The following is a 12,063-nucleotide window of genomic DNA, read 5'->3' as shown; positions in this document are numbered from 1 at the left end:
AAGAAGTGTCCCGCCGAGTGCCCTGGTGTGCCTGCTGTGCTGGGCCCTGCCAGTAGCCCTGGCCAGAGTGGGCCGGTGAGGAGAGAGGGCCCCAGAGTGAGGGAGGAGGTTTGGGGTCATGGGCATAGGGTGCTGGCCCCACAGCCAGCCAGGCCTGGGCGGGTGGCCAGGAGGGCTGGAGCTGGTGGTGGGGCACTAGCCTGCAGCCCTCACATGGTCCCGGCTTGGAGACAGCAGGAACCCTCTCCCTAGGGACATCCAGGCTAGCCCAGCCCCACTGTTCCTGGGTGCTGTTGCTCACACAAGTCCCCTGCTGAGGCCATGGACAAGAGTCCCAGCAGGGGGGAGCTCAGAGAGCTCCTTACCTCGATGATGTCTGTAGCGCTGGTCACACAGCACATGGCCATAGCCTGAGCTTCCCATTTGGGCTCCTCATCCTCCTCTGGCAGTGTCATCACTGAGGGGACAAAAAAAGCAGGGGGTGGTAAGACCCAGCATGGGCTGGAACAGTGGTACTGGGGGGAGGGCTCGGGGGGCTGGAGAGCTGCAGGGCAGGGGCACTAGCTTTTCAGGGGAGGTAGGGAGGAGGAGGAGTGGGGCTGCCTCCTGTTTGGAGGAGCAACTCAGCTAAGTGGGATGAGCAACAGCCTGAGAGAGAGCATGTGGGTCAGGAGCAGAAGAGAGGCAGTGCTGGGAACACGGTGGTGCCTCCACCCAGCCCAAGAATGGTCTGTCACAATGCCCAGGAGGGCAAGCAGATGTACTGGGTGATGCTGGTGTGCAGAGGGGTACAGCCCACCACAGCTTCTCTTACGTTTTTGTTGAATGAGTATGTAGAGGGAACGAAGAGCAGCCAAAGCCATCCTGCGGGTCTCTCTGTCCTTGAATGATGTGAGCAGGAGGAGCTGTCCCAGCAGCTTTCCTAGTACTGGGATCTGGGAGTCTTCACTGGAGGCTTGGCTGTGCCCATGGGGAGCAGCCTGGGGAAGGGAGGCAGAACAACAGAAGAGCTGAGGGCTCCCAGAGCAGCAGCTGTGCAGCAGGGAGAGCTGCAGGGAGGGGAGATGGCCTAGCTGGAGGGTGCCTGGTCCTTACCTTCCGTGAGGTCAGAAAATTGACCAGATTCCCAATCCTCCTCACACTCCTCCGACGCACAGAGGCTTCCTCGGAGGAGGTGAAGTTCAGGAGCAGCTGGGAAGAGAGAAGCCACTGGTTTGCCCTGGGAGCAGACACCTGCTCAAGCAGAAGCAGCACCGCTCAGCTCCTGGGCTGGACTCGCACAGCCCACCAAGGCTCCCTTTGCTCTTCAGCAATGGCTGGGTTCCTGCCCCAAGTGTCCCTTGCAGGCTTGAGACAAATGCCCAGACCAGTTTTGTGGCCAGGCTGGAAGTAGGTGCCACCCTCTCCCCAGCCACTGTGCTCCAGAAGAGCCTGGTTGGCAGCCACTGGCTACCCCAGAGAGGTGGGCACCCCCCTGCATGCAGTCTCTGTGGCACTGGCCTGGGGACCATCCACTCAGGAGAGAACAATCCCTGCCCCCCAGGGTGAGGAACTGTCCCACTTCTCTGTACATGCCAGACCTGGAAGATCGTCTGCAGCAGCTCATTGAATCTGGGGGCAGGAATGTTCTGCAGCAACTCCTTTAGCATGGCATCCATGGCTTTCAGGGTCTGCCAGGAGGACAAAGAGTTGTGGCAGTGTTTCCTATTGTGGCCCTAACCAGCAGGAGACTGAGCTGAACTCCCAGAGCCCCGGGAGGGAGCCAGGGGCAATCTGCTGCAAGCAGAGCCACCTACAGCACTGCCCATGGCCAGGCCCATGGGAAGGGAGTACAGGATTGAAGGTGGGAAAGGAAAGCCGAGCTCCTGCCCTGTCTTGGATCTCTGGTCATATAGCAGCACAGGGTGGCCAGGGAGCAGCCCAGAGCCACTCGGGGCTTCTGCAGCTCCCCAAGTACTTACCTTGGAGTAAAGGGCAATGTCCAGCTTCCTCATTTTCAGTTTTGGAGGCAGCAAGAAGACCCTGGAGAAGCAGACTTGTAGAAGGCTCTGCTCTTTGCCCTCCAGCACTGTCTGCACTGAGCTGCAAGGAGAGAGGAGCACTGCAGTGGGACACTGATGCTAGTAGCAGTGCCTCCAGGCCCTATGCAGGTGGGCAGGGTCCTCTGGGGCAGGGGTCCTTCTGGGGTGGGCAGGTACCTCAGCTCAGCAATGGCCAGCATGGCGAGCTGCTGCATTTGTGTCTGCAGCTGGTGCCTGGGCTCCTCTTCCAGCAGCTCCTGCAGAGCAACAGCTGGGATGGGACCTGGCAGCTCCCTGCACCCAGTGCCACCAGACCCTCGCCCTTCCCAGGCCGTGTCCTCACAGGGTGCCAGAGGGCCTTGTCCCTTTCCCCAGTGCCCCCACGTGTCCTCTCACCTTGATGTTCTCTGCCAGCTCATATCTGTGGCAGAAGACATCCAGGCCCTCTGTCAAGCCACTGTGTCTGGTGGTTCTACACAGCATGTGGATGCACTCCAAGAACTTTATCTTCTGGTCCTGCCCCTGGCAGCCAGGGGATGGAGAGACCATCAGGGAGGGTGAGAAGGGGGACACAGGTCCAGCAGCAGAGCCCCCATCAGTTGGAATGGCCACTGTTACCTTTCCTGGGTTGCTGACAAAGTCCACAATCACATCTGCGGCTTCCTTTTGCATTTTGTAGGCAGGGAACCAGCTGGCATCTGTCAGAGGAGGAGGGCAGGGGGGCTGTAGAGGGGGTGCGGTGGCCAGAGAGAGCAGAGGAGGCAGCTCTGCCCTCCATCCAGCCCTCTGCCCACTCCCCTGGCCCCTTCACAGAACTGCCTTGGTTGGAAAAGACCTTAAAGACCAACCCTCAATCTGTCACTGACAAGTCCCCTTCCTTTTACTCTAGAGTCCTAACTGGCTTCTCGAGTCAAGCCTTCCCTATTCCTGATTGTCCTTGGATGCAAATAGGCCAGCACCAAGCAGAGAGGGTGTGCTGCTGACAGCAGATCTTCCTATGAACAAGGTCATCTCTCCCAGTCTTGCCCATAGAGGTAGAGGAGGGACACAGCCTGTTTTCCTGGCTGTTCCTCAGGAACACCCCAGAATTCCCTCTAGGCTGCCAGCACCTCAACACTCAAGGCTGAAGCCCCAGCTGTGGACCCTGCCTCTGGGCACTCAGAAATCCCAGACTTGCTGGTGAAGCTGCTACTTACAGGAGTCATTCTCCATGGTGGCCATCACTCCTCTTGGGAACAGAGGGGGAATCTCTGTAGGACAACAGCTCTCAGGACACGCTCCAGAAAAGAATAGCAGTGCCAATCCTGTCACCTGATGGCAAATAAATAATCATAGCTCAAAGAGAGGATTAAAAAATACCTCTGTTGAAAGGCACAGACCTGCATCCGCCACCACCAGGAGTGTCCCAGTGCAGCTGGCACCTGCGGCAGAGCTGCAATCTGGGCCCTCCTGTCCCTGTCCCAGGATGCCACCTGACAGCAGCTCCCTTTGGACAGACTGCCTGGCATTTCCCATTCTCTGCAGAGGACCTGCTGCTGCCTGTGGCCAGCGTTAGCCACAAGGCCCTCTAGCTCTCCAGCCCACACTTGCCCACCTTGCTCGCAGAAGCTTTTGGCTGCTGCTTTCACGGCTGCCTGGGCCCTGCTCCTTTTGTCTCACTTCCTCCCACACCCCTCAGGGGGGGCTTCTTGTCATTCCTGGCTGAGCCCAGCACCTCAGACTGTGCTGCCAGCCCCTCCTTATCTAGCCAAGAGATCAGCCCAGAGGAACCCCCCCAGAGCCCTGGCAAGCCTGCCAAGGTGGAAGGGCTCAGCCTAGGGCTCAGAAGGGACAGCCCAGCCCATTCTTTTCTGCCCTGCCAACCTACTCAGTAAAATCCATCCTGGGAGCCCAGTCAGAATTACCTTGGAAAGAGGAGGAAAGTTGAGGAGAAGTGGGTAAGAAACTATTAATGTTGGGAAAAAAGGGAGGCAAGGAAGGTGAGTAGCCAGTGGAGCAGGTGATCCCAAAGTCCAGCTCAGCCCAAGTGGCTGTCCCTAACCTGCTCCTCAAACTTGTACACCCTGGCCATGTAATATCACAATCTCCAGGCAGATGCCACCCAGGTGATGTCACAGGGTTGCCTGGCAACGTGTCCCCTTGTCACATCATGGGGTTGCCTGGCAGTGTGTCCCCTCCAGCCCACCTGGTCACAGCCTGGTCACCCCTGCAGCCACTGGGCTCCCCAGGCAAGCAAGGTCTCTTGGTCCTGCAGAGGTCCTGCCTCTGCCAAGAGCTGCGCAGCTGGACAGACCAAACCCTGCTCAGGGCTGGGGGCCTGTTCACAGCCTGGGCTGTTCACAGCCACATGCGGCTGAACCACGGCTGCTGCTCCACTCTGCCAAGGCCTCTCCCAGAGCTCTGGGAGCAATTGCAGGAAGGGAGAGGGAGCATGCAGGGCTCGGCTGCCAGTCCTCCTGGCTTGGATAGAGTGTGGCAGGAGATTGGAGGGAATCGTGACCCCTCCCAGATCCCCCAGGGCCTGGCGCACCCAGGCTGTAACACCCAGGTCAGGCCCAGCCCTGTACCCCAGTGCTGTGCATGCACACCAGCCCTTTCACACCCTTTCCCAGCCCTCTCACTGGTCCAGCTCACCTGATTTTGCTCCACCAGAACATGGGTGTTCACAGAGCTCCTTCCCAAAAGCCCCATCTCACCCACAGCAAATGCAGGAACTGCACAGGAGGGAGCATCCTCAAATCCTTTGGCTTGGCTTGGCTTGGCTTGAAGGTCATCAAGTCAAGATCATCCTTCTTTTTCCCTTTCAATCACCATCCTCTCCTGTGCTGCTGCTTCCCCAACCTGAGTTCATTGCTCTCTGCCCTGCTCCTGCTTCCCCCTCCCACTCCCACCCATCCCAGTCCCAGCCCCTGTGAGGCCTGGGCCCTCACTGTCAATGTGCAAGGGGTTGAATGTGCAAAAGCACATGTGCATTGAGGCTGGGTCCTTGGGCCCTCAGAGCTCCCATTTACCCCACGAGGGCCCAGATTTACCCCTCTGTGAGCATCACAACAGTAAGCCAGCCAGGGAGGCTGATCATGAGAGACACTTAAGACACCACAGACTGTGACCGAGAATGAACCTCCTTATTAGGATCAGCACATACAGATTACAAAAGTCTGATTTATTGTTTTTCCTTTTCTTTTTCAGAAGTAATAATTAAAAAAACCCAAACACATATGCAAAACAACAACAAAACAACCACAAAGAGTGAGATGAATAAACTGGAATGAAAAAGGGCCTTTTTAAATGGCAAAAGTACACAGTGTCAGATTCCCAATGATAGGAATGATCCTTTTCCTGCTAAAGAAACAGGCATAATAAAATCAGAGAATCAATGTTAGGATACAGACAAACCATGACTGGAGAGATAGCCAGGGGCCTTTCTTCTGTGGCGCTAGAAAGAAGATTCCTGGGCAGCTGCAAGAGACATGAGAGGGGCAAGCCAGGAGCATTTGTACAGTGCTACTAGAGGGTGGGATGAGAAATAGCCATCAGAGAGGCTGAGGGACACCCTCAAGGTGCTTCTGCAGCTTCCTGACCATGGAAAACACCAAGCACCCTCGCACAGGCCATGTGCAGGATGTACTCAAAGGCAGCCCCCATAATGGCGACCTCTGGGTCGCATGTGGCCCCTCACAAACCAGCCTTGAACCTGAAGCTCAGCTCCACAAATGCTGATAAGCAGAGCAACCTCTTGGTCCTACATGGCTGTTTCTCACAAAACCAGCAGAACCACAGCAACCTCTGTCTCTTCCATGGCCCCACCAATTGTCCCGCTTGCACAGCCCAACACTGATGTCCCGGGGCGGGGGGGGGAAACCAGGGAGCTCTACTTTGCACTCATTAGCTGTGACAAGGGTGGTGGCACAGACACCTCTGGTGTTTGAATCCTTCTCCTTTAAGCACAATCCTTCCCAGCACAACTCCAGACTGCACTACAGGAAAGTTTTCATCTCCCACTGGCAAACTGAATCCTCCTCAAATATTATTATCAGCACCCACTGACACTTCCACACAGGTCTGGGGCTTCCCAGAGCCAGTGTCCTTTGTCCTGGTTTGAGCCAGGATGAAGCCAATTTTCCTTTTTTTTTTTTCCTTCAGTAATCTTTCTTTTAACTAGTAGCTCAGCATTCCAACTAAGACTGGTAACAGTGGAATGTTTTTCTAACTGCTGGATCTTCAAGGTCACATCTTTACCCTGCCAGCTCAGGCACTACTGGGAGATCTCTGACACCTCCCCCCCCACCCGCCACCCCGCCTCCCAGTAGGAGGCTGGATTAGACAGCAAAATTGGCCAGAGATATTCCATCCCATATATCTACGTAAGCTCAGAGAAAGGTCAGAGATCACAGAAGACAACTTCCTTCCTTCTTCTCCCCTTCTCTTCTGTCCATGGCCAGCATCCAGGGAGGACTCTGTCCATCCCTCACCGTTGACCCCCAGGCTCCAGCTCTCCTGACCCCCATCACTCTCCACTTTCTCCAGCAGCAGTCCAGGATTTTTCAGGACTGTTTTCAGCTCAGGATAGTGCTGTGGAAGTTGCTGGGGGTGGGGGGAGGTGAGCGGCTTTTGCACATATCTGAACATATTTATCTATAATTGCATATATTTTCTTGTATCATTAGTGTTTAATTAAAGCTGTGTAGCTTAGTTTTCAATCCAGCAAAGTCTCTCTCTTTTTCTCTCTCTCCTTCCCTCCTTGGATGGGAGGGGGAGGGGATCGAGAGCGTTGTTATCGAGGGTCCGGGGGGCAAGTTGTGAGGGATTTGGGGCCCTAGGGGTCTATGGGTCTGTGGAAATCCGTGGGGGGGTGTGAGAGGGGTTGGGGGGGGGAGTATGGAAGGGATTGGAGGGGTCCTCAGGGGGTCCTGGGGGTGGGTGAGAGAGACTGGGGGGCCCTAGTGGGAGCTGTGGGTGTACCTGAGGGGGCCTAGGGGGTGTTCAGAGGGAGTAGGACATCTGGGATTAGGGCTATGGGAGTTCCTGGGGAGTCTGGGTGTTCCTAGGGGTGGGGGAGGCTTATGGGGTCCTGGGAGGGTTTGAGGGGGTCTAGAATGGATTGGCAGGGGGTCCTTGGGGGATCCTGAAGGTGGGTGAAAAGGTACTGGGGACTTCTAGAAGGGACTGAGGAGAGAGATTGTGGGGCTCAGGAGGGGGTTCTGGCATCCTTGGCTGATCTACAAAGGTCCATGGGGGTCTGGGGAGTCAGCTCAATCCCCAGCTGGCAGCAGAGCCACTGGCCTATCCCTGCAGCTCCCCAGCAAGACAGGACATAGAGTATCAGTGCAGCGAGGCTCTGATCTACCCCTTCCTGCCTGGCCAGGCTGTGGCTGCTGCAGATGAGTGTCTAGAGCCTCAGCTTCCCAAGGTCCCTGCTGTAGAGCCACAGATCCCACCAGCTGCTGCCAGCTCCAATTCCCCCTGCCCTGCCTTCAGGAATTCTCTCAAACACAGCTTGTAGGAGTCTGGCATTTTTGTTGGGACTCACAGGACCTGAACAGAAAGCAGCAAGTTAAACTTCTGTTCTGGTTTAAACAGTAAAGGTGAATCCCAAGAACCAGAGAACAGAATTGCTCTCTATTACCCCCCCACCCTCCCAAGGGAAGACAGAAGGGGAATAAGGAAATAAACTTTGGAAATTGAAACTAGTAACACACTTACTATAAAACAAGGTAAAAGGATAATATGTGGGGAAATAACAGGTAAGTATCTCCATACAAAACTGATCTTGATGATGGCAGGGATATGGAAAGGCAGGGCTGCTCCAGGGGAGAGGTACACGGCTCCTCACAGCAGGTGGATTCTGGAGTGAGCACCTGGGAAACCCAAGGAAGCAGCAGCAGCCCCGGCAGGGAGAAAGGAGCAGGAAGGGAGCAGGCCCAGCTTCCAGCTCTCCTGGCTTTGATAGATTGACAGGGAGTGGGTGGGAATACTGACCCTTCAGTCTTTCAGGGTCCAAGGACCTTCTCTCTCTAGACGTGTCCAACACCATGCCAGGGTCTCCCAAACCATAACAGCTTCTCAGAAGAAAAGCCAGCAAGCGCGTGGTCAGTTGGCACTCAGGGGCGGTGGTCACTGCGCCACGCTGCCCAGGGCTGGCTGCCAGCCCTTGCCCACCCAAGTACCTGATTGGCTGCACTCTCCAGGGAGCCTCTGGGCACCGCGGGCTTGCAGGGCAAAAAGGACAAAAAGGCTGATGGGCCACAACCCCCATGCCTGCGTGATGGTGCTGGTGCTCTTGTGTTCGCCACCACTGCCACGAGGAAAACAGCATGGAACCCCTGCTGGCCTTTGCTGTGTGGTGCTTCTGGGAGGGTGAGTGACCCATAGCAACCCATAAGTGACCACTTACTACCCCACAGCTGCCCTGTAAGTGCCTTGTAACTGTCCCATAGCTGCTCCATAAGTGCACTATAGGTGCCCCACAGTTGACCTGTAACTGACCCTGTAGTTACTGCACCTGGTATGGGAACAAGGGGCATCTGGGGTGAAATCAGGGGGATTTGGGGCTGGGAGGGAGGTGGGTGGTGCCTATGGCCCCGCCCTCTTGTTGGCTACACCCCTGGCTTTAAAGATCCATGCCTTTTGGGTTGGCTCTGCCCCTCCATGGCCCTGCCCCCTCCCCTGACCATACGCCCTCCCTTTCTGCACACCCCTCAGAGTGGGGGGGGGAGGGGCAGAGGAAGAACCCCAAAGTCGGGGAGATTCACCACAAAAATTGGTGGGGCTGGAAATGGGGGCAAAGTCCCTGAGTCGGGTTACATGAATTTATTAAATTTTATTTTAACTTAAACTTTTGAATTTACACTTTTAATTTTTGCTTTCAATAAACGCAAACTTTTATTTAAACTTTATTTAAGTTTATTATTTTAACTCAATATTATTAATTTAAAAATAAGGCATTGAAACTCCTCCAACATGCCTCAAAATCACCCAAAAAGATCCCTAAAAACCAGGGTCCCTAATCTGGGGTATAAGAATTTCAATAAATAGCATTAATTTAAAGAAATAAAGTTAAATATCAATAATCTAAACACGCTGAATTTTACCATAAAACAGGAGGAAAATGCCCCAAATCCATGCTTGCCCCTCTTTAAATGTTAATCCTTAAAAGATTAAACAGATTTTAAAACCTTTTTGCAGCATAATAGATACAAAAAGAGCCTGAAAAAGAGATCACTCAACCCAAAATAGCTGAAGATGGCCCCAAATTTGTCCCCGACCCCCCTTAAAACATTAAACAGATTTAAAATGTGTTTTTGTGTGTAAAGTCAGCTCTCAACTGCCCCCCAAAAAATCTCAAACCTTGGAACTTTAAATGTTATTTTTAAAAGTGCATTCATTTAAAAGCACAGCTGTTGTAGTTTGAGCCAGGTTTAAGATATTTTTCCTTTTACTGATTTTTGTTTTCCTTCAGTAAGCTTTCTTTTAACTAGTACCAGACTGTTCCAACTAAGACTGACAACAGTGGAATGTTTTTCTAACTGCTGGGTCTTCAAGGTCACATCTTTACTCTGCCAGCTCAGACACTATGACCCCCCCCATAAGAGGCTGAATTAGACAGCAAAATCGGCCAGAGGAATGTTGGATGTGTTCTTCCAAGACAAAGTTTGAACCATTGTCCCTATTTTTACAACCCTCTGATCTTCCTCCACCTGGGCAAAGGCTCTCCCAGGCATCACAGCAGCTGTGCCTCACGTGGTTCTGCAAAGGCCTGGCTGTCCCCTGATGGCAGCCTGATGGAGAAAGGAAAATGGGCAAGCTCCTGCTGCCCCGGCATAAGACGGACACAGGGCATCCCTGCTCTTCCCCCCTGCCCTGTTTGCAAGTCCTCTCTGGAGCTGAAGCCCAGACTCAGGTACAGCAGAGGCCAGGACTGCTGGGAGAGCCCCTGGGGCGGCACAGGCTGGCACCTGTCTTGTGGGCTGGGCAGAAGGACACCAACCTGAGGGGGATTTGGATCCCCACAATGCACATTTCCAGCTGAAACTGGTCACTGTTTCTGCAGTGTGGGCACTGGAAATATGTAAATCCACTGCATACAGCGTATTGCTGCAGGAGAAACAGGAGCCGGAGTGAGGTGCTGCCAAGCGCCTGCCATGAGGGGTCGGCTCCTACCTGGGTGCAGCTCCTGTGGATCCATGCATGTTTCACACTGGGCACACCCTTATGTCCACCACAGGTTCCAGGCAGATGAGGCAGATGTCATTCTCCTCCAGGGCTGCCTCCACTGCCTGCTGTGCGCCGTGCTCCCAGCAGAAGGCCCTGGGGGGAAGAGGGAAGGGGTGGGCAAGGTGAGAAGTGCTGGATCCTTCCCAGCCCAGGGGGAGCAGGGGAGAGGAGGTACCTGAACGGAGCCAAGTTGTATTGGGTGACACATTCACCCTGTGCAGCACAAGGCAGATGGAAGCTGCAGTCACAGCCCATCTCCCAGCACAGGTGATGGTGGCCTCGCTCTGGCTGCAGACGAAGCAGTGCTGGGAAGAACAGAGCAACCCCCATCAGCAGCAGCCTCAGGGCCTCCCCCGCCAGCCCCGCACCTCCGAGCAGGGTGCAGGATTTGGCCACTGCAGGGTCACAACCCCACAGACCTGCTTGGTGGAGGAGGCTGCTGAGCCTCTGCGGAGCTGCTGGCAGCATGACTTTTGTCCCAGGGCTGGTTGGAAGGGCTGGGGTTTCTTTCTTGGGGTCTGAGCTAAGCTCCTGCAAACCTTTCCTGGCACAAATCCCCGTTCTTCTCAAGTCCTCACCTTTTGTGCTGCCTGCTCAATGCCATGTCTGACACCAAAAGTCAAGTATTCTGCAGTGTCCTCTGCTCAGAGAAAAGACAAGGGGCTGATGAGGAGAGTGTGACAGGGACTGCCTGTTGCAAAGCTGGCGGAAGCCCCAGGGTAACTCACCAAACAAACTCATGGGCACAGACACCGTCTGTCTCCAGTGTGGACCCAGAAATACCCGGGTTGCGATCTGCTCAGTGACAGAGCGTGCAGACTGGAGGGAGAGAGCAAATGGCACAGAGAATGAGCATCTCTGGAGTGCCAGGGAAGCGTCCCTGCGGGATTGTCCTCTCCTCTGACTGCCCAGCTGGCTGAGGGGCAAGGGCTGGAGGCCTTAGAGAGCAGGGGGCACTGCAGGCATCAGAGTCCCAGCAGGTGCCCCCTGCCCAGCCTGGGTCCCACTTCTGAGGGAATGAGGGGCCCTGCCCTGGGATGGTTGGGGAGCTCTGACCTCCCCCTGCACCGCTCTTGGCCTCACGCTGAGCGCCCCTCTCCCTCTGCTGGGCTGCGGGAGGGACACTTGGCTCTCACCTTGCTCCGTGCCCTCCGACATGGTGCAAATTAAGCATGAGTCTTCCATCTCTGAGTCACTGGGGTGGTTCCTCCAAGTGTTCCTCAGGTCACGCTGTAGAAGCCAGATGCAGATGAGCTTGCAGAGCCCCAAGGCGTGGGGGACCCCCTCCTCTCTCAGCAGCCTCACACGAGCCCCATCCCTCTGTCCTGGTTTAGTGACTGGGGCAAACCACCATCCCGAGGGCAGAATTTCTCTTTGTTGCCCCCCCCCCCAGCCCTCCCAAGGGAAGACAGAAGGGCAATAAGGAAGAGAGACTTCAGGGTTGGAAGCTGAAACTGCAACAACCGTAATACAGAAAAGGGAGTAAATTGTCAGGAAAAGAACAGATCTATAAACTTCTATGTAGATACAAAAATGAACTTGATGATGGCAGGAGTAGGTGGGTGCGGGTCCCTTGTGGCAAGGCTGCCTCAGGAGGCAAGGGGATGATGGGAGACATGGTGAGCTCCAGCCTCTCAGTAGCCATGTGATGGACCAGGTACTCCAGCTCCTCCACCTGAGGCTCAGCACCACCAGCAGCACCTCTGAGACACCTCCCCAGGAGGGGCAGAGCCTGTAACTGAGTTCTGGGGGAAAAGAGGCAAAGTTGGAAGCTGTGAGATCCCTAAACTGGAAAGCTCTTACTGGAGAACCTGGGCTGCCAGGTGTT

The 12,063-nt window shown here is 54.9% G+C and overlaps 1 protein-coding gene across 1 annotated transcript in view; it reads right to left on the bottom strand.

Annotated features, from left to right (window-relative positions):
• The window catches only part of LOC104397812, a gene marked incomplete at its 3' end in the record, with an annotated part of 25,977 nt that extends 14,584 nt beyond the window's left edge, over positions 1 to 11,393 (bottom strand). Inside the window, 14 exon segments of the mRNA XM_010007824.1 lie at positions 366 to 457; positions 815 to 980; positions 1,096 to 1,191; positions 1,581 to 1,670; positions 1,962 to 2,082; positions 2,199 to 2,278; positions 2,418 to 2,719; positions 3,218 to 3,249; positions 10,009 to 10,115; positions 10,229 to 10,328; positions 10,411 to 10,493; positions 10,496 to 10,540; positions 10,814 to 10,875; positions 11,372 to 11,393. Of these exon segments, the coding sequence (XP_010006126.1) occupies positions 366 to 457; positions 815 to 980; positions 1,096 to 1,191; positions 1,581 to 1,670; positions 1,962 to 2,082; positions 2,199 to 2,278; positions 2,418 to 2,719; positions 3,218 to 3,249; positions 10,009 to 10,115; positions 10,229 to 10,328; positions 10,411 to 10,493; positions 10,496 to 10,540; positions 10,814 to 10,875; positions 11,372 to 11,393 (1,398 nt within the window).
• Between the last annotated feature and the right edge of the window lie 670 nt (positions 11,394 to 12,063).

This window comes from Chaetura pelagica, unplaced genomic scaffold, assembly GCF_000747805.2.
Source record: "Chaetura pelagica isolate M959 unplaced genomic scaffold, ChaPel_1.0 scaffold562, whole genome shotgun sequence".
Lineage (NCBI taxonomy): Eukaryota > Metazoa > Chordata > Aves > Apodiformes > Apodidae > Chaetura > Chaetura pelagica.
Note: the sequence above shows the minus strand (reverse complement) of the source record. Positions and strands in the feature narration are given on the sequence as shown.